The sequence below is a fragment of the Lolium perenne genome, chromosome 1, assembly GCF_019359855.2.
Source record: "Lolium perenne isolate Kyuss_39 chromosome 1, Kyuss_2.0, whole genome shotgun sequence".
Classification (NCBI taxonomy): Eukaryota; Viridiplantae; Streptophyta; class Magnoliopsida; order Poales; family Poaceae; genus Lolium; species Lolium perenne.
This window is the reverse complement of record NC_067244.2, coordinates 225,771,123-225,788,992: the sequence shown is the minus strand read 5'-3', so window position 1 is coordinate 225,788,992 and position 17,870 is coordinate 225,771,123. Positions and strand designations below refer to the sequence as shown.

General features: G+C 45.6%; 1 protein-coding gene and 1 long non-coding RNA gene across 2 annotated transcripts; both read left to right on the top strand.

Moving 5' to 3' along the window:
* Positions 1-12,758: 12,758 nt before the first annotated feature.
* On the top strand, positions 12,759-15,996 carry LOC127327216 (uncharacterized). Its single transcript, XM_051353987.2, has 9 exons — positions 12,759-12,892; positions 13,764-13,909; positions 14,309-14,397; positions 14,481-14,616; positions 14,737-14,811; positions 14,897-15,018; positions 15,115-15,190; positions 15,494-15,553; positions 15,636-15,996. Exons 2-9 carry the CDS (start codon positions 13,781-13,783, stop codon positions 15,762-15,764), a joined length of 816 nt encoding a protein of 271 aa, XP_051209947.1. The 5' UTR covers positions 12,759-12,892; positions 13,764-13,780; the 3' UTR covers positions 15,765-15,996.
* A 744-nt stretch (positions 15,997-16,740) lies between these two features.
* LOC127324576 (uncharacterized) lies at positions 16,741-17,622 on the top strand. The gene is made up of 2 exons (XR_007866391.2): positions 16,741-17,088; positions 17,198-17,622. It is a non-coding gene; the product is annotated as an uncharacterized lncRNA (long non-coding RNA).
* The last annotated feature ends 248 nt before the right edge of the window (positions 17,623-17,870 follow it).

The following is a 17,870-nucleotide window of genomic DNA, read 5'->3' as shown; positions in this document are numbered from 1 at the left end:
GCTACGTCGGTTGGGACGCTCTAGCTCGGATCTGATCAAGACCAACGTGACATTGAGCGATTTCAACGGCCAAGCATCTGACGCACAAGGTGTCCTGAACGTGGATCTGACCGTAGGAAGGAAAACTATCCCTACGACGTTCTTCATCGTCGATAGCAAGAGCACCTATGCTGTTCTGCTGGGAAGAGATTGGATCCACGCCACTGTTGCATTCCCTCCATGATGCACCAATGCATAATACAGTGGGATGGAGATGAGGTAGAGGTCGTCCAGGCCGATGACTCAGCCGAAATTTCAACGGCTGGCATGAACGCGTGGGAAGCAGCAGGCCAAGAGCCCCTCTCAGGCATCAATTTGGACGACTGCGAGCGCATCGACGTGACAAAGGGCAGGGTTAGGCTGGTTTTATCCACTGGCCTGACCATGTAACTGGAGCAGACCAATGAGCAAACGTGGCGAGGCTGATCCTTGTGATCGGCCCCAAAAATTTTATGAAGGAAAATTACAAGACCTTCATTGAGCGTTTCGATCAATATGGAGGCCGATTTTCAGCAATCGGCCAAAATTATCTTCACCACAGGTTCTGCTTACGTTCAACATTGATCTATTGGGCGGCGGTCACGTCGGCGGATGAGAATCAACACGAATCCTAGCGGAACCGACGTGCAAATACAGTGCCTTGGCTAACCACAAAGCCGATATCTGCAGTCACCTGGCAGATTCGGCTCGGGGGGCATCTAATCAGATGAACAGGTGCAGATGAACCTGTGTGCAGTGAAACATTTGGGGCCGATAGGAAAAATCGGCCAGTAAAAAATTTAAAATTTTTTATGACACAAAGCCGATGCACAGCCATCGACTCTAGTATAACTACGCAGGATCTACTGGCTGCGTGTTCAAAGCATGGATTCTGGGGCCTTCTGCTCCCTCGAGGGAGTAAAACAATGAGGGCTTCCTCAGCTGCCTCGAGCCGATTCTGGGGCTTGAACCTTCTTATCAAGGATGATACATCGGTTTTCGAGGGAAGAAAGGTGATCGGCTTTGGTACATCCTCACTGATATTTTCGCCTTGAGCAAGGCTCGGGGGGCAGCAGGCCTGGTAGGTGCTCTGTTTAGGAGCCGATTGGGGATACCATCGGCTGATCCTTCGTCGCAACCTTCTTCACGAAATGATGAGTGCTTGAAGAAGCCCATTAGGCCTGGTTGGAGGAATTCAAAGGCTCTCTTGAAGACTCTACATTGTCCACCAGATCTCAAGGTCATCAGTTGAAGAATTGAAGGATGACTTTTAAAGGACCGATGCGTGGCTATCGGCTCATTATGCATTGGCTAAGGGGACGAATCGGCAAAATCAGTACAGAGGGAAATCGGCTAAATTAAAGATCAAAGGAAATCGGCAAAATCAAATTTGGGGAAGTTCTTCATTGATAAGCAAGATTTCTTACATAAAGAGCTGATTGCTCTCAAAAGGAAGTACTAGGGGGTACATTGCCCCATCTACTACTACTGAGCCTATGCTAGTGGTCCTAATCTATGGGCCGTCGCTGCCCTCGTCGTCGCCGTCGTCGCCGCTGTCGGCGCTACTCCCGGCGGGCTCGTCGTCGCTGCTCCAGCGGCCGCCGACCGGGCCTTCGTTGTCCTCGTCCTCCTCGTCAGCGTCGTCGTCGTCGCTGTCGAAGTCGCTGAGGTTCCCCGGCCAGGGGCAGAAGCGCTTGGCCGGCGGCTCGTCGGAGGGGGTGTCATCCTCCTCCTCCTCCTCCTCTTTCTCCTCCTCCTCCTCCTCGGGAGAGGTGAAGTCGTCGCAGGAGAAGCGATCGTCATCGCTCTCCTCCTCCGTTTCCCCATCGGCGAGGAAGCGGAGGTCGCTTTCCCCGTCGGTCAGGGACTTGTCGTCCTCTGACCAGATGGAGAAGTCATGGCTAGACTCCTCCCCAGCCTCGATGGCGCGGCGGGTATTGGCTGCGTGGACCTCCGCCGGGTTCGGCTCCGGCGTCGGCTCGCGAGAGGAAGAGGACTGGGTGGAAAGATCCGATGGGGCAGAGGAGGAGGAAGACATGGTGGCGCAGGAGGGCTTTTGGAGTGCTAATGCGGAGGGGATGCGGAAGTAAACTGTTCGGAGCGGTTAAATAAAAGGGGATACAGTGGAAATTCAATGCCACAGCAGTTTCCGAGGAAGTGGTGCCTAAAGAAAAAAAAAACTGCCAGGTCACGCGGAGAAGTTGAGAAGGCAAGGCATCATGATGAAGGATACTGCGGCGGTTCTGCCACGACATGACCCGACGAAGAAAAGGCAGAGTGATTTTGGAATTACCAATTCCAAAACCAGGGGGGCATGTGTTATCACCAGAATTTGACCGAGTCAGAGGTGGGCCGCGATCAAGATGGATTTGAAGAATATACATAGAAGAATTACGTGAATCGGCCTTACATGCAAAGTTTGGGCTAGTTGGCCCGTGTATCTGTAACATAGTAGGATACGTGTCGTTTAGGTAGAGTTTGTCTCGTGCACGGTGGGGATTATTCCCACGTTAGAAAGTCCCCTGGACTATAAATATGTATCTAGGGTTTATGGAATAAACAACAACCAACGTTCAACCAACAAATCAATCTCGGCGCATCGCCAACTCCTTCGTCTCGAGGGTTTCTACCGGTAAGCATCATGCTGCCTAGATCGCATCTTGCGATCTAGGCAGCACAAGCTTCATGTTGTTCATGCGTTGCTCGTACTGAAGCCTTTTTGATGGCGAGCAACGTAGTTATCTTAGATATGTTAGGGTTAGCATTGTTCTTCGTATCATATGCTATCGTAGTGCAACCCTTGCGTATCTAGCCGCCCTCACACCTATCTTAGGTGTGGGGGCGGCACCCCGCTTGATCATTATTTAGTAGATCCGATCCGTTACGGTTGCTCCTTGTTCTTCAAGGATTAGTTTAATATCTGCAATAGTTAGGCCTTACAAAGGGTTGGAGGATCCAGCGGCACGCAGGGTGTCGTTTGCTAGTCCTAGACAGGATGTTCCGGGGATCAACCTCGTGTTGGTTTTTAGGCCTTGTCTAGGATCGGCTTACGATCACCGTGCATGGCCGCGAGGCCCAATCGTGAGTAGGATGATCCGATTATGCGGTGAAAACCCTAAATCGTCGTAGATCGCATTAGCTTTATCTTGATCAAGCAGGACCACCATATATTCGTGTACCTCGTACGAATCATGGGTGGATCGGCTCCATGAGCCGATTCACAGGATAACCTGAGAGCCGATCGAGGCTCGTATTTAATGTTTACGTGTATGCCATGCAGGAAACTAAGCGAGGCATCTCCATCACCTTCCTGACCAGGTATAGGTCAGGTGGCACGCCCTTGCATTAGCATCGGACGTGTGTACCAGAGGCTTTGCGGGCCGTCGCTCGGAGGGACCAGGGCCAGCCGCAGCCCTAAGTTGTTCCCGGCTCTACTGTGTTGCCCGTCGCTGCCCGCCGGTGGGTTTTGACCGCAACAGACTCACAATTGGTGGCTCAGCAAGTTATGAACCAATGTGATGCAGTCAATGATAGCATGATAGCATACAAAGAGGTGTACATTGAGCTCGAGAAGCTGTTTGATGGATGCGAGGTAAATCACATCAGTAGATTGAGCAATGATGAAGCCGACGTTCTCGCAAACATCGGGTCGCGGTGCCTTCCAATCCCACCAGGTGTATTTTGGGAAGAAATAGCGGAGAGATCCACGAAGCCGAAAAAAGTATAGAAAAAAGCAAAAGACGAAAAAACTTCGGCGCCCCTCAAGGAAGCCATGGAGGATGAAGAGGACCAAGAGCTTGTGATGATGGTGGAAGTTCCTTGGATGCAAGCGTACATATCGTATATCCTCAGGAAAGAAATACCCGACGATCCAGTTGAGGCAAGGCGAGTTATTCGATGATCTAAAGCTTTCACAGTGGTCAAAGGAGAATTGTACAAGCGAAGTATTTCAGGCGTCTTGCAAAGGTGCGTCACACCCGAAGAAGGAAGAATAATTCTCAAGGATGTACACGAAGGAATATGCGGCCACCACGCGAGTAGTCGAGCTATTGCAACCAAGGTTTTTCGAGCAGGATTTTATTGGTTGACAGCAATTGAGGACGCCAAGGAAATAGTACGAACCTGCGACGTGTGCCAAAGATTTGCCGCCAAACCTCACTCTCCGGTGGCAGAACTGATGCCAATACCATTGTCATGGCCCTTTGCCCAATGGGGACTTGATATGGTGGGCAAGTTGCACAAAGCTTCGCCAGGAGGATATGAATACCTGCTGGTCGCTGTCGACAAATTCACCAAATGGGTAGAAGCGAAGCCAATAAATTCACCAGATGCAGCGTCGGCAATAAAGTTTGTGAAAGGCCTCGTTTTTCGGTTTGGAGTGCCTCATAGCATTGTCACAGATAACGGTACAAACTTTACGTCCAAGGAATTCAAGGAGTACTGCGCAGAAGTAGGCATTAAATTGCACTTCGCGTCAGTTGGGCACCCGCAAACCAATGGCCAAGTCGAGAAAGCCAATGGTATCATCTGCAACGGCATCAAAAAGCGCCTGCTGGGACCGCTTGAAAAAGCTCGACATACCTGGCCAGAGGAATTGCCAAGTGTTTTGTGGAGCATCCGAACAACACCAAATACGGCGACACAAGAAACTCCGTTTTTTCTCGTCCACGGAGCCGAAGCAGTATTACCAATTGAAATAGAGCATGATTCTCCAAGAGTAACAGAGTATGACGAAGAAACATCACGAAAAGCTCGGGAGGATGATATGGACGCACTCGATGAAGCTCGAGACGAAGTACTTTCATGAGTCACCAAGTACCAGCAGGACCTCAAAAATTACCACAGTCGACGGTTAAGGCCAAGATCTTTCCAGGTCGGAGATTTGGTCTTACGGTTAAATCAAAAAAGTACTGAAAAGCTCGAATCACCATGGCTAGGCCCTTACGTCGTCACGGAAGTCATCGACGGAGGAGCATACAGGATCAAGGACAAGAAGACGGGGGCTCCTGAGAAAAACCCCTGGAACGTGGCGCAGCTCAGGCGGTTCTACGCCTAGAGTCGAAATATAGTCTTCCTTTGTAAAAATACAATGTACTGAAATGCCCGCGAGTTTTCAGACGCACTCTTTTCCTTTTCGGGGCACCGAGTGGGCCGGAAAGGTTTCTAATGAGGCGGGCTCGCGGTGCTGCAATATAATAAAGATAGTGGAGATATACTTCTTATTCCTCGACACGCTCGGGGGCTCAACGCCTTCACATTACAAAATACATACAATATAGATAAACTAGACTTACCGAAATATTTTGCCTTGGTACAATAATACCTCGCCAAATATAAACATCGGAAGCTAATAATTATAAATATAGTATACTCGTCAAAATATTATTGCTTTGGTCTGAAAACCTCGCAAGAAAAATATAGAACTTCGACACCAAGACACTCGGGGGGCTTGTAACCCACCGAGGGAAAAATAAATATATCTTCTTATGACAAGAGGAAAAAATCTTTGAGATAGCAAAACAGTATAAAGTCCAGCCAAAGGCTCGGGGGCTCAGCGATCAAAAATAGAAATAATACAGAGTTGGCAGCTTTACAATATAGATTATGTGTACAAATACACAAAGATATATCAATGGTGGAGCTACAGCAAGAAAAGAAACAAAAATCCTCAATGAAAACCTAGCACATGGTCTATGGTTATACGCTCAGTAGAAGGACGAGTACTATGCTCAGCATAGCTTCCCTTCACGAAGAACTCAGCATCCATCCGAAGAAGCTCATCCATCATATCTTTGGCGACAGGAGTCACCAAATCATCAATCTTGCCCATATTTCTTTTCTTCTTCGACATTTTAGCCAGGCACGTGGGAACAATTTGATCCATGGGCAATTTTGGATAGCAAATTTTTATCATCATCATGGCAAACCTTGCGCCAGCAGAGAGTTGAGCCCGCACAAAGCCATGGATTCGAGGAGCATCCCGAAATTTTTCCATTAAAGCTGGAAGGGTCTCTGGCATCTTGTTCCGAGGGAACATGGTTCCATAAACTAAAAATAAAGTCTTCGTACAGAAGTCGAGGAAGTCACGGACCTGAGCCGCGCGATCTTGGAATCTGACAATTTGGCGGGTGCGCTCAGGAGTAACCCAAAAGTTAGACCCATGTTGTGCAGCCAGTCTAAGCAAAACATTGGATCGAGCTTCAACACGTTGGTCTTCGGCAGCAGTATCCAAAAATGAGCCTGGCACAGCAAACAAATTATCAAGGAAAGGAAAAACAACAAGAACAACATCCAGCATGGTTATGAACAGGAAACATACCTGTCATGTCCAAGCTAGCGTCAGTCATCAGTTGAAGCATATAATTTTCGCGAGAAGAAGTTTCGGTAGCCTCAAGAATAAAGCAGCATCCTTTGCAGCAATGGCTTCTTTTGCCTGCTGAAGAGCAATTTTTTCTCTCTCGGACGCTTGTCAAGATTGTTCCATCATCGCAAGAGTTTGTTTCTTCATGGATTGGAGCTGTTGGCGAAGTTCTTGCAAATCTTGCGACAAGTGTTCACTTGAAAAATCTTCGGTAAGGGCTTTCTTCGAGAAAGAAGAAGCAGGCGAAGTATCAGCAGAGCAAGGATTGGTCGAGTAGTTATCAAATATTAACTGGAAAAGAAAATCTCAGGATCAATAATAGTGCAAGGGAGAATTTCATTAATTTCCAGGAAAATTACATAGATATTACAGAAGGAGTTCTCCAAAAGGACTACTAAGATAATTGTCGCCAACGCTAATATGGCGACAATAACAAAAGAAACAGAGAAAGCAAAAGAAGAGGCATTCAACTAGACCTCCGGCCTTGATGAGCTAGGAGTTGCAGATGGCTTGATCCCGAGATAGGCCAGGATTTTCTTCGAGTTGGGCTTCGCCGCCTTGATCAACGGCCGCCATTTTGTTTGTTCTATCTGCTCGGTGTCGCCAACTTTCATCCAGTCAACAGTTTGTTGGCTATCAGCGACCAAGGCAACGGTGCTCTCGACAGCAATCTTCATGTTTTCCTGGCGCATCTTTAGTCCAAGATCCTCCGGTGGATTGAAGTTCTTGGCAAGGGCAAGAAAAGTCTTGGGCTCCTCTTTCTTCGGGAAGAAGTAGGGGAACAGACTCGATAATCCTGCGTCAGCATGCGCCATGCCTTCGCGAACTTCGGTCCCATGAAACTCCAGATAAGAGAGTGCGTCAAGGAGAGGATCATCGGCGGGATTTTCTAGATCAAATTCTTAGTTTGTTTTACCTGCCGCAGAAAATATATGTTGGTCGACAGCAAGCAAGGAAAAGCAAGCCTAAGAAAGACAGAAGGGATTGACAAAGTTACCAAGGAAGCGTCGATTCTGCGTGTTCAAGCGCTTAATGATCGCCTGTTCACGAGTAGCCTGTGCGGCCTTGTGCTCGTTTAAAGCAGTTTCGGCATCATCAAGCTTCTTTTGAAGATCGTCGACAGCAGTAGCTTTTGCCTTGGCCTTCTCAGCCTCTGCTTTAGCTTGGCCAGCGTCAAGTTCAGCTTTCTTGCAAGCCGTTTCACTTTGCTCCAGTTTCTGAGCAAGAGTGTCGACAAGCTTGTTGGCTTGTGCAAGTTTCTCTGCCAAGATAGTAAAGAATCGTTAAAATTGCGACAAAATAGGAGCAAGGAGCTATAAACAAGGGTCAGCAAAAAAGATATTACCTTCAGTCTTGCTGGCATACTCACGGTACCCAATAAATTGGGCACCGATGCGAACAAGCTCTTTGATCATAGGCTGCCAAAGAAGAACAAAGAAAGAAAACATCGGTACGGGAAAAATATGAAGGCATGAATAAGCAAACAGAGGAAATATAGATAATGACAAGAAAACCAAGAACTTACATCATCCAAGAGAGAATTGGAGGAGCTACCCAATTGAAGGGTAGGTTCCGGGATTGTTTCCACCCTTGTCCTTTTTGGTGAAGGAACAAGAGGGCTTGAAGGAGGAGTGGTGGCGCCAACATTTTGTTGAGGAGGCGAGGATTCTTCTCCCTCAACTGGCGCCTTCGAAACAACTAAAGTATGTGACGTGCTCGTTCGAGCAGCCACATCAAGAGTCGGTACTTCTTCCTCATCATCACTGCGATTTAAAATCGACAGCATAAAAAGCAAGATAGACAAAAAATTTCGAGTACAAAAATAAGGGGAAATAAAAGTGACTTACGAGCTGATGATGGATTCAAGATATGGATCATAAGTTGCCTTCTGACGTGAAGGACCAACTTCTTCGGCTTTGGAGGTGCCGGAATCGTCGACATCATTCCTCTTCCTTTTGTTCCTTGGAGAAACAGCAGGAGGAGGAGATTGCGCTGACGCAGTGCCTTCGGAGGCAGCATCCTTTTCAGAAGATCCCGCAGATTTTAGAGAATCCACGGGTTCATTCACAAAAGAGGGGGCCTCTTGGTTGTCATCAGTGACAACGGCCCTTTCCTCGACTTCTCCACCTTCAGGAAGAGGAGGAAACGAGACAAGATTTGGATGGTTCTGTAAAAAAAAAACAGGAGAAGATATCAGAAAAGGAGTCACAAAAAAGATAGCAAAGCAATAACAAATCAATCGACAAAGGTTACCTTGGGAAGTGGATTGGCGGCGCTGAATGGTTTTACATGGCAAGAAGAAGGGATAGGATCTTTTTTGCCGAGAGACGAGATTTTTCGGACAAGCTTTTCTAAGTCCTTGACCTCTAAATCCGCTGACAACCGATCTGCGTCCTTGTCGCCAGCAAATTTCCAGAGAGGGTATTTGCGAGCCTGAAGCGGCTGCACTCTAGTCCTAAGAAAATATGCTGTGATTTGGATACCTGACAACTCTTTGCTGCGAGTATTTTGCAACTCATGGATGCGAGTCATCAGGGCTTCTGTCGCTATTTTTTCTTCTTCGGTAGCCTCTGCGTCCCAGGAGCGGCGTCGAAGGATTTTTTCGGCACCATCGAAGGGAGGAATGTTATCTTCAGCACATCCATGGTTTTCTTCCTGAATGTACAACCACTTCTTGCGCCACCCCTGGACTGAGTCAGGAAGTTTAATGTCGAAGTAATCGACGGTGGGGCGAACGGAAATAACAACACCGCCTATATTATAGGCGATGTTAGGAGAGCCATTACGGCGACAAAAGAAAATGCGCTTCCATAGCGCCCAGTTAGGCTGGACGCCAAGGAAGGCCTCGCAGAGGGTGATGAAAATGGAGATATGAAGGATGGAATTGGGCGTGAGGTGGTGAAGTTGCAGACCGTAAATAAAGAGCAGTCCGCGGAGAAAATGATGAATGGGGGCGGAAAGACCACGGATGAGGTGGTCGACAAAACTTACCCGATACCCCATTGGAGGGGTTGGGTAGCTTTCCTCGCTAGGGAAGCTCAGCGCGTTGGGCTTCTTGCTGATCCCCAGCTTCTTCAACAAATTGATATCGTGGGTGGAAATCTTGGACCTTTCCCACTCCGCGGTTCCCAGATCCACGGCGGCCATTGACGATTCCGGCGTGCTGTGCCTGGTCAAACGACGCGGTGGCATCAACAATGGCGCAGGAATACAGCTTCGAGAAGATGAGCTTAGGGCATTGAGGAGCGTAGGAGGAGGTTTTGCAGAGGAGAGCAGAGGTGCGGCGTGAGCGGAAGTGCTCGAGGAGGAAGAAGGAGATCTTATATAGAGGTGCGGCGAAGCGGCGGACCGTTGGATGGAAAAAATGCGTGGCAGATGATAACCACGTGGAAGCAGGGGTAAAAAAGTATTTTAACATTGGAGAAGTTACGGTACGTGCGCCAGAAAAAGCGGAGGACGTGTGTCCCCCACTTGCACGACGTGTCAAGATAGTGGATAAATTGGGCCCGCAAACCAGTGGGAGAAGACTTCTCGCGATTTTTTGACTGGCAATCGTGGCTATCGTCAGCAATAACGTCACCTTGGCAGAAGGAAAAATTCGCCTCAACTTCTTCATAAAAGGCGACGTGAGAAAATAATGCTGAGCCTTTGATCAAATACAAGTTTTTGATCAAATGCTCGGGGGCTACTTTGGAAAAAAGAAAAAGACAGACAAGAAAGAAGTGGCGTGAGCCTATGACCAAATACAAATATTTGTTCATAGCCTCGGGGGCTACTCCCATCGGGAGCGCTGTTCGCGCACCTGAGCAATTGTAAAACTTCGGGAGAGGAAAAAATATAGCGGCATAAGGCGTGGAGCCTACAACCAAGCACAAGTCCTTGGCTGTAGCCTCGGGGGCTACTCCCATCGGAAACGCTGTTCGTGTGTCCGATGAAATCATGAAAAAGAAAAAAAGAAAAAGAAAAAGAAAGATATCAGACCAGAAGAGTATATTTCGAGTTATAAATAACTCTGCATATACTCCCATCGGGAGAGCAATATAAGTCATCTTTGACTCAATAAAATATGCCATTCCAACAGCCGAATAAGCACTCGACAATATATTCTCAGAACGCTAAAGTTGCGATCAATTTCTGAATGCCGCAAATTTGCGAAGGTAAGACCCCAGATCCGTTCTGTGAGGCGTGGCATCGCCAAAGACTGCGCTCTGCTACTTTTATCCGTATCAACAGATACGAAGAAAAATCCTAACGGACGCGTTAGGTACCCGATAAATTTTACTGGGACTCGACAGAATGGTAAGACCTTAAGCGGCACCTGTCGAAGTTTACACCAGTATCCCAAGATCATGTCCAGGGACGTGATCTTGAAGTAGGTTTTTGCGGATTGCCACTAGAGCAGTTAACTAGTACCTGATCCGTCAGATGAACTAGCCCCAACTACCATTATCCCTGCACAATATAGAAGTTTATGTGAAGAAATATAGAAAAGTTAAGGTTGTCGAATAAAAATAAACAGTGGAGATTTTCCCTGACTCTACGATTCAAGCAAAATCTCGGGGGCTACTGACATAGGCATTCCAAATGGGCCTGCCGAAGATAGTACCCGGGGTTTACTGAAGGCCCATTACCCGAAGAATAAGAAGATTCGGAAGCCCAAGATATTATTAAGGAAAGCTAGAGTTGTAATAGGAAGTGTTATTTGTAATCTTGCGGGATGAGTTAGAAACCTTCCCGGACTCTGTAACTTGTACGACACGAATCCCTCGGCTCCGCCTCCTATATAAGGGGGAGTCGAGGGACGCAGAAATCATTGAATCATTGTTTCTCAAACCCTAGTTTCATAATCGTCGAGTACTTTTCGGCTGAAACCTTCGAGATCTACTTGCCCTCTACTTCCAACTAAACCCTAGTCTACAACCCGTAGGTATTGACAAGTTAATACCTTGTCACCTGGCGATTTGGGTAAAATGCCAGCGGTAACGGCCCCTTACCACCGACGAATTGGAAGGCGCCGGCGATGAGGCATTACCACCGGCGAGGTGATCGCCGGCGAATGCGAAGGCGCCGGTGGTAAGCCATTTCAGGTCGCCGGCGGTAAGGCTTTTTGTAGTAGTGCTAGGGTGATTGTGTGTGCCCTCGCATCCGGCTAGGGTGTTTGTACAGGTTTTAAGCCGGTTTCCGTTAATTAATCGGTCACCATTCTTATTTATTAATGAAAATAACAAGTCACGACTCGGTTAAAAAATAGATAAAGTTAAAATATGTTTTATGGGTGTCTATTCGTTCAACCTCATTTGCTTCTTTATATGAACATACTCCCTCCGTTCTAAAATACTATGCATTCTAGGTCTATTTTTTTCCGAAATACTCTATATTCTACTAGCTTTTAGTCAACAAGAATACAGAAAACGAAGTCCTCCACTATCAGTCTATCTATTAGATGTCGGTATTTTCAATGTAGGTTTGATTGGATGTTTACCAATTTAAGTAATACTAATACACTACTAATATGTCTGATTTTTCTGAAATTGTAGACTAAAAGAGAATGGGGAGTATTATTTTCTTTTTTCTGAAATCGTCGTTCGCACCTGCCCCACAAACACACATTGTTTTCCATATGTATACTACTAGGAAATATGCGCGCGCGTTGCAGCAGATTAGTTTTTAATGAATATTACATTTGTTCCAAATATAAGTCTTTTTAGAAAGCTATTTTAGCTAAAATTATTGTTTTACTAAACCGCAACTACCGTCGAGAATATGTTTATGTTAATTTCTAGAGTCTAGCACTGTCCATAAATCTCGATCACCTAAATTGCTCTTTAGCTAGTCTTCATATTTCATAAAATCTAAGTCACCTAAAATTGCAGTATAGGTAGCTTGCATATTTAATAAAACATCAGTGCACTTTTTTTTATCAGTAAGTTAATTATATACACAGGGAGGTGTGATTTTGCTGGTGAGATGTTCACCAAATGGTAATGGAGGGAGTATTATTTTCTTTTTTCTGAAATCATTGTTCGCACCTGCCCCACAAGCACGCATTGTTTTCCATACGTATACTATACGTGAAGATGAAGTTATATACACATTATCACATTGTAAAAAAATCTGAGAGAAGCGACGCGTCGCAGTCCCAGAAGCGTACGAGCGAGGAGGTTTCCTGACCTGTGCCGATGGCCTGGTAGTATACAACTACAGGACCTGCGTAATTTATTCCTCCGGCCGGGTCGCAATTATTCCCTCCAGCTTAGAAAATCTTCTTTTCCGATTTTTTCCTCGCCGTCCTGCTTTCCTTCCTTCCGTTTTCTCCTCGGCACGGGGCCTCTTCTCCAATAGCAGCAAGCCAAGAACTTGGACAGAAGTAACAGCCAAGGGAAAGAATCTGCGGCCTCCACCCAATCCAGTGCGCTCGCTTCCACACCAGTCCAACCCCGTCCCAGGCTTCGCGGCAGCAGCAGCAGCCACACGACCCCCGCGACCTCCCGTCCCCTCCCCGCGCGCGCGCAGGTAAAGAACACTTTCTCCGCTTCTTTTCTGGCTCGTGTTCCCGGAAGATTGGAGGCTCCGGTTTCGCGTAATCTGTGGAGATAGGCTTGATAAGTGACGAAAGGCCCGATCTTGGCGGCCTGGGGCCGATTTTCCGGGGTGGATTTGGAGCCTTTATGCTGCGGAGCGGTGTTGTTGGGGTTTCATCCAGTTATAGCTCTGTTTTCTAGTACGCGTTGTTAGCTCCCAATCTACAAGCAGTGGGTCTGTTTGTGTGTTGACTGTTGTCGCGTTGGGTGGAATATTGTACTACCTGCTTTTCTATTTCTACTAGTTTATAAGGTCAGTTTTCCCCCAATTGGAGTGGTTAGGTCACTGGGATTCCTTTACTTTTACCTTTTTTTAGAGAGAAACTGATGTACGCGTTAGCTCCCAATCGGGTCGGGTGTTTGTTGACTCTTATCGCGTTCGATGGAATTAAGTTAGTTTTCCCCTAATCGCAGTAGTCCAGTCATTGGAACTTTTTTGTACCTTCTTCTTTTGTTGGACGAAGGAAATCTAAACGCTGATGTTCAGCAAGAGCATCACTGCATCATGTTGTTTCTCTGAAACTCTTCCACTATAGCTGTCTGTACTTCTAATGTAGTCACATATTTTCTCTTCTGTCTTGGCAAACTCTTGCAATTTTATAGTGATTTATTTGGCCTGTAAAATCGTTGTGATTAGTGAACTGCACAAATGTGGTGAGCAGCTGTTTATTGTACCTCGTGGAAGATAATTGCGACAGCTATGACCCTAGATACCATGGCATGCTAATTAATCCTATAACTGCTCAGCATCTTCTCTTTGTTATTGTTGCCACTTATATATCTCTATTTCGTTTCTTTGTTAGGTTATCGAGCTCTCGCTATGGATGTGCCTGTGGATCCAGTCATGGCCTATAAGTACAAGGCAGAGCTGCTTGTCAAGGACTACCTGCTAGCCGATTCGTATGTTCCGTACGCTGCTGTGCTTGTGGGAATACTCATGTGCAAGTTGGTACTGTCATTCGCCCTTTCCCACTTCCTATGTTAAGCCTTACGATCACTCTACTACTCTACCTTTCGAGCATGTTTTCTTTTAGTATCGCACATTGATTGCGGCAAAAAATATGCTACACTTGTTTGATCTGTTCATGTAGTTTGGACATACTAAGCTTTCTGTGGGCCTTAACTTCAACATATGAATTGGAAAATGCTACTCCCTCCTTCTCGAAAAGGATGTTGTAGATTTGTCTAAATTTGGATGCATCTAATACATCCAAATTTAGACAAATATGTGACATCCTTTTTGAGACAGAGGACATATTTATTATAGAATGTTCTGAATGCATCTCTCGTTCCAGGACTCTGATCATCGTAACGTTGTATTGACTATCATTTTCTTTTGCTAGCTCAGGCCTATGATTTCACGCGCTTTATCAGTTCATTTCACTACAAAGGTTATGCTTCTCTGACGAAAATGCAAAAAGTTGAATGGAACAACAGGTGAGATATATTTTGTAACTTAATTAATTTCATACTACCTTCTCAGTTCGATATAAGTTGTTTATGACCTTTTTCTATTACAGGGGCATGTCCACTGTCCATGCGATATTCATTACAGTTATGTCAGTATACCTTGTCTTCTTCTCGGGTTTATTCTCTGATAACCTGGATGGACCAGTAACATCTAGAAGTTCAAGCCTCTCCAGCTTTACATTAGGGGTATGTGTACGCTGTTACTCCATGTTGCCTTGTTGTGACAATGCACAAAAAGCTTCGTGTTTGACATATGTTTCTTTTGTTCACTGAGACTCGTTGTGACCTGAATCTCATGTTTGTCAGGTCTCTATTGGTTACTTCATCACAGACATTGCCATGATATATTGGTTTTACCCTTCCCTCGGTGGAATGGAATATGTAAGTGAAATGAATATATAACCTTGACCTGCAACTCTCATCTGACTCTTCTAAACTGCATTTTCTGTCTGTTGCTTACTTTTAGGTTGTCCACCACATGCTGTCACTTATGTCTACAGTGTACGCTATGCTTTCTGGGGAAGCACATGTATACATATACATGGGTCTCATCACTGAGACTACCACACCAGGAATCAACCTAAGATGGTAACTGGACATGTGAAGAAGTTACACAATTGTTATTCATATATTTTTATTTCTCAATCCATCTAAGCCGCTGTTCTCTCCACTGGTCTCTTCAAGGTTCCTTGATGCTGCTGGAATGAAAAACTCCAAAGCTTACCTTGTGAACGGAGCTGCAATGGTTGTTACTTGGCTGGTAAACACAGGACCCAAGTGCATAAGTTTTGATTTGGTAGCATCTATCTATCACATGAATTTCGACAGGTTATTTTAAAGTGTTGGATTACTGTAGGGAGAAATGGGTCCTTCCCGAACCCAACGAGCCTTGAGATAAAATTACCAAATTTACAGCTATATGACTAACTAATGCAAATACTGGTTTACTGGAATAGTTTTTCTTAATCAGTATTATGATGGATATGGTTTAAAAAATATATGATTGTTTTTGTTTTTCTTTAGATTTTGGTCCCTAATCTTGAGAAAAAATGCCTTCATGCAGGTTGCGAGGATAATTCTGTTCATGTACTTGTTTTATCACATGTTTGTGCACTATGATCAGGTACATTATGGTTTATTTGAATTCAGCATACAGATCACAGCTACTACACACATAATTCTGATGCATACTTGATTGTCTGCAGATTAAGCAGATGGACACCTTTGGTTATTTTCTGGTACTTATTGCGCCCAGCATAATATTTGTGATGAATCTGCTTTGGTTTTCTAAGATCTTAAGAGGCCTCAAGAAGACAATGGCCAAGAGGCATTGAGTAATGAAGTGTGTATTCATGACTTGATGCACCCCACCGTCCTCTCATATGTACATGTACCTACATCTACTATAGCTTCTGAGTAGTAGTCACTACCGCAGCTCATACTGGCAATTTCAGATTGGCTGTTATATTCCAGCTTAATGTGCACGATTTGTATATATATTTAGTTTGGGTTGTGTCCACTTATTGCCCGCTCAAACATTTAGCTTGTATATATTCACTTGTGTCATTGTGTGCCTTTGAGTTTTTCTATGAGCTAATAGTTTTCCCCCTGTTAGTCACCTATTTGTGAAAAACCCTTAAGACTTTAAATAGTCCATTATTAAAACATATAGCTGAGGCTTGTTTCCAACTAAGGATGCCCATTTGAATATCCCTTGCTATTATTAGTTCTAAACAAGTTTTTAGTGTACAAAGCTTTCTGAAACTTACTCTCCAGAAAATGCTTTCTGAAGCTTATTTTTTGACGGAACCTCGGCAGAGGGCGGAGAGCTCCCGCAGTGCATTATAGAGGAGGAAAATTGGTCCAGTTATTCAGGAAAACCGGATGGAAAGACCATACAAACACACACAACAGCTCAAGGCACATGGTCTGTGCTTTCGGAAACTTATTAAGTAACAGTAAAATGGAACCACTAGGGCCATTCCACAGCGATTTGACGCTATTAGCCGTTCGATCAGACGATCTAACGATCCAAAACTGCTTAGCGTTCCCGATCTGACGTTACCTGAGCGTTACCGGTTTACATCGCATTAAAAGGGCCTCTTTTCGTTGCTGGGCAGCTACTCCCTGCATGGAGTTAGGCCTCACCACATTTCTTGGGCCCCGAAACACTTAAACAGGCCTAGGCTCCACGATGCCGCGAGCGGCGAGACCCAGCGGTGCGGTCGTGCGTCCTACCCCATGCTCTCTGCGCGTCAGATTGGAGTATTGGACGCGGCCCGATCGATGGAGGAGTTGATGCGGTAGGAATCGAGCCTCCTCAGCTGATGCGTCCCTCGTCATCATTGATGGTGGTGAGATGAGGCGACAGCGAGCGCGCCTCACATGTTAATTTTCAGTTTCTACAAAAGCACTAATGGTTGAAATCGTGCGTAAATCACCAGTGGCAACTGATGAACGTAATTTACTACCTAATAATGCATCTCCTGCTCTATAAATTCCTTTCCTCAAACTCTCCCCTGGTCTACAAGGTCGCCGTGGATGTGGAGGACGGCCAGCACAGGCAAGCCAAACCTCTAAAGGAGCGTTGCCGTGGCATTCTTGCTGCTGCCGTCGATGACGCACGCAGATGGGTCACTCCTCGGCGCTCTAGAAAAGGTCCACCTCCCTGGCGTCTGTTTTTCTCTTAGGCTGGTCTGTTTATCGGGCCTCAAGTGAGTAAATTTCTCGATCTGACATTTTTTTTTGGATATTTGATCTCGTGCAGCGCCAGGGCAGCGATGATGCAGGCAGCGCTCTTGGAGGAGGGAGATGTGCAGCTGGAGGCCACCACACAATTTCGGAATTTGCTCTCGAATCTTCATTGATGGGACCTGAATTTACAGCAGCTCATATATGTGGATACTATTTGCCTTAGCTGAATTATGGGGCTGAAACTAGGATGATTTTGGGGCAATTGCGGATAAATAACGTCAGATCCTGGCCTAGGACATTAAATGAGAAGAATCGCTATATTGTGTAAAAGTACTTGTAATGTTGTTCTCAGTCTCTTAGGTTCAGATCTGGATGACCCGTCAGCACCAAGATAATGTTAAAAGCACAAACTTTTTGAGAAATTTATTTTATGTAACGGAGTGACCTTTAGTACAGAATTTGACTCTAATTGTACTACTGCTTTTCTGAAATTTGACACATACAGCTCTTCACCTTTCCTTTTTCTTCTTTTGTCCTATTTAATTACATCCTGAAGTAACTGAATGGTTGTTTCTACTAAGTCAAGTTTTATCATAGTTTTTGTCCCTAATACAGAATTTATGCCTTTCCAGGATAGGCAGTTCTAAAATTTCTCAGCTGCTCTATGGATGTATGATTGGGAGGTGAATTGCCTTGCACCACCATGTGTCCCTAATTTCCAGGATAGACATGAGCTACCCAGTGTA

Coding starts and splice junctions, on each gene's coding strand:
- LOC127327216 (XM_051353987.2), top strand. CDS start 13,781: ATGGATGTGCCTGTGGATCCAGTCATGGCCTATAAGTACAAGGCAGAG. Junction 15,191..15,493: donor CAATGGTTGTTACTTGGCTG/GTAAACACAGGA, acceptor GCCTTCATGCAG/GTTGCGAGGATAATTCTGTT. Junction 15,554..15,635: donor TGTTTGTGCACTATGATCAG/GTACATTATGGT, acceptor GATTGTCTGCAG/ATTAAGCAGATGGACACCTT.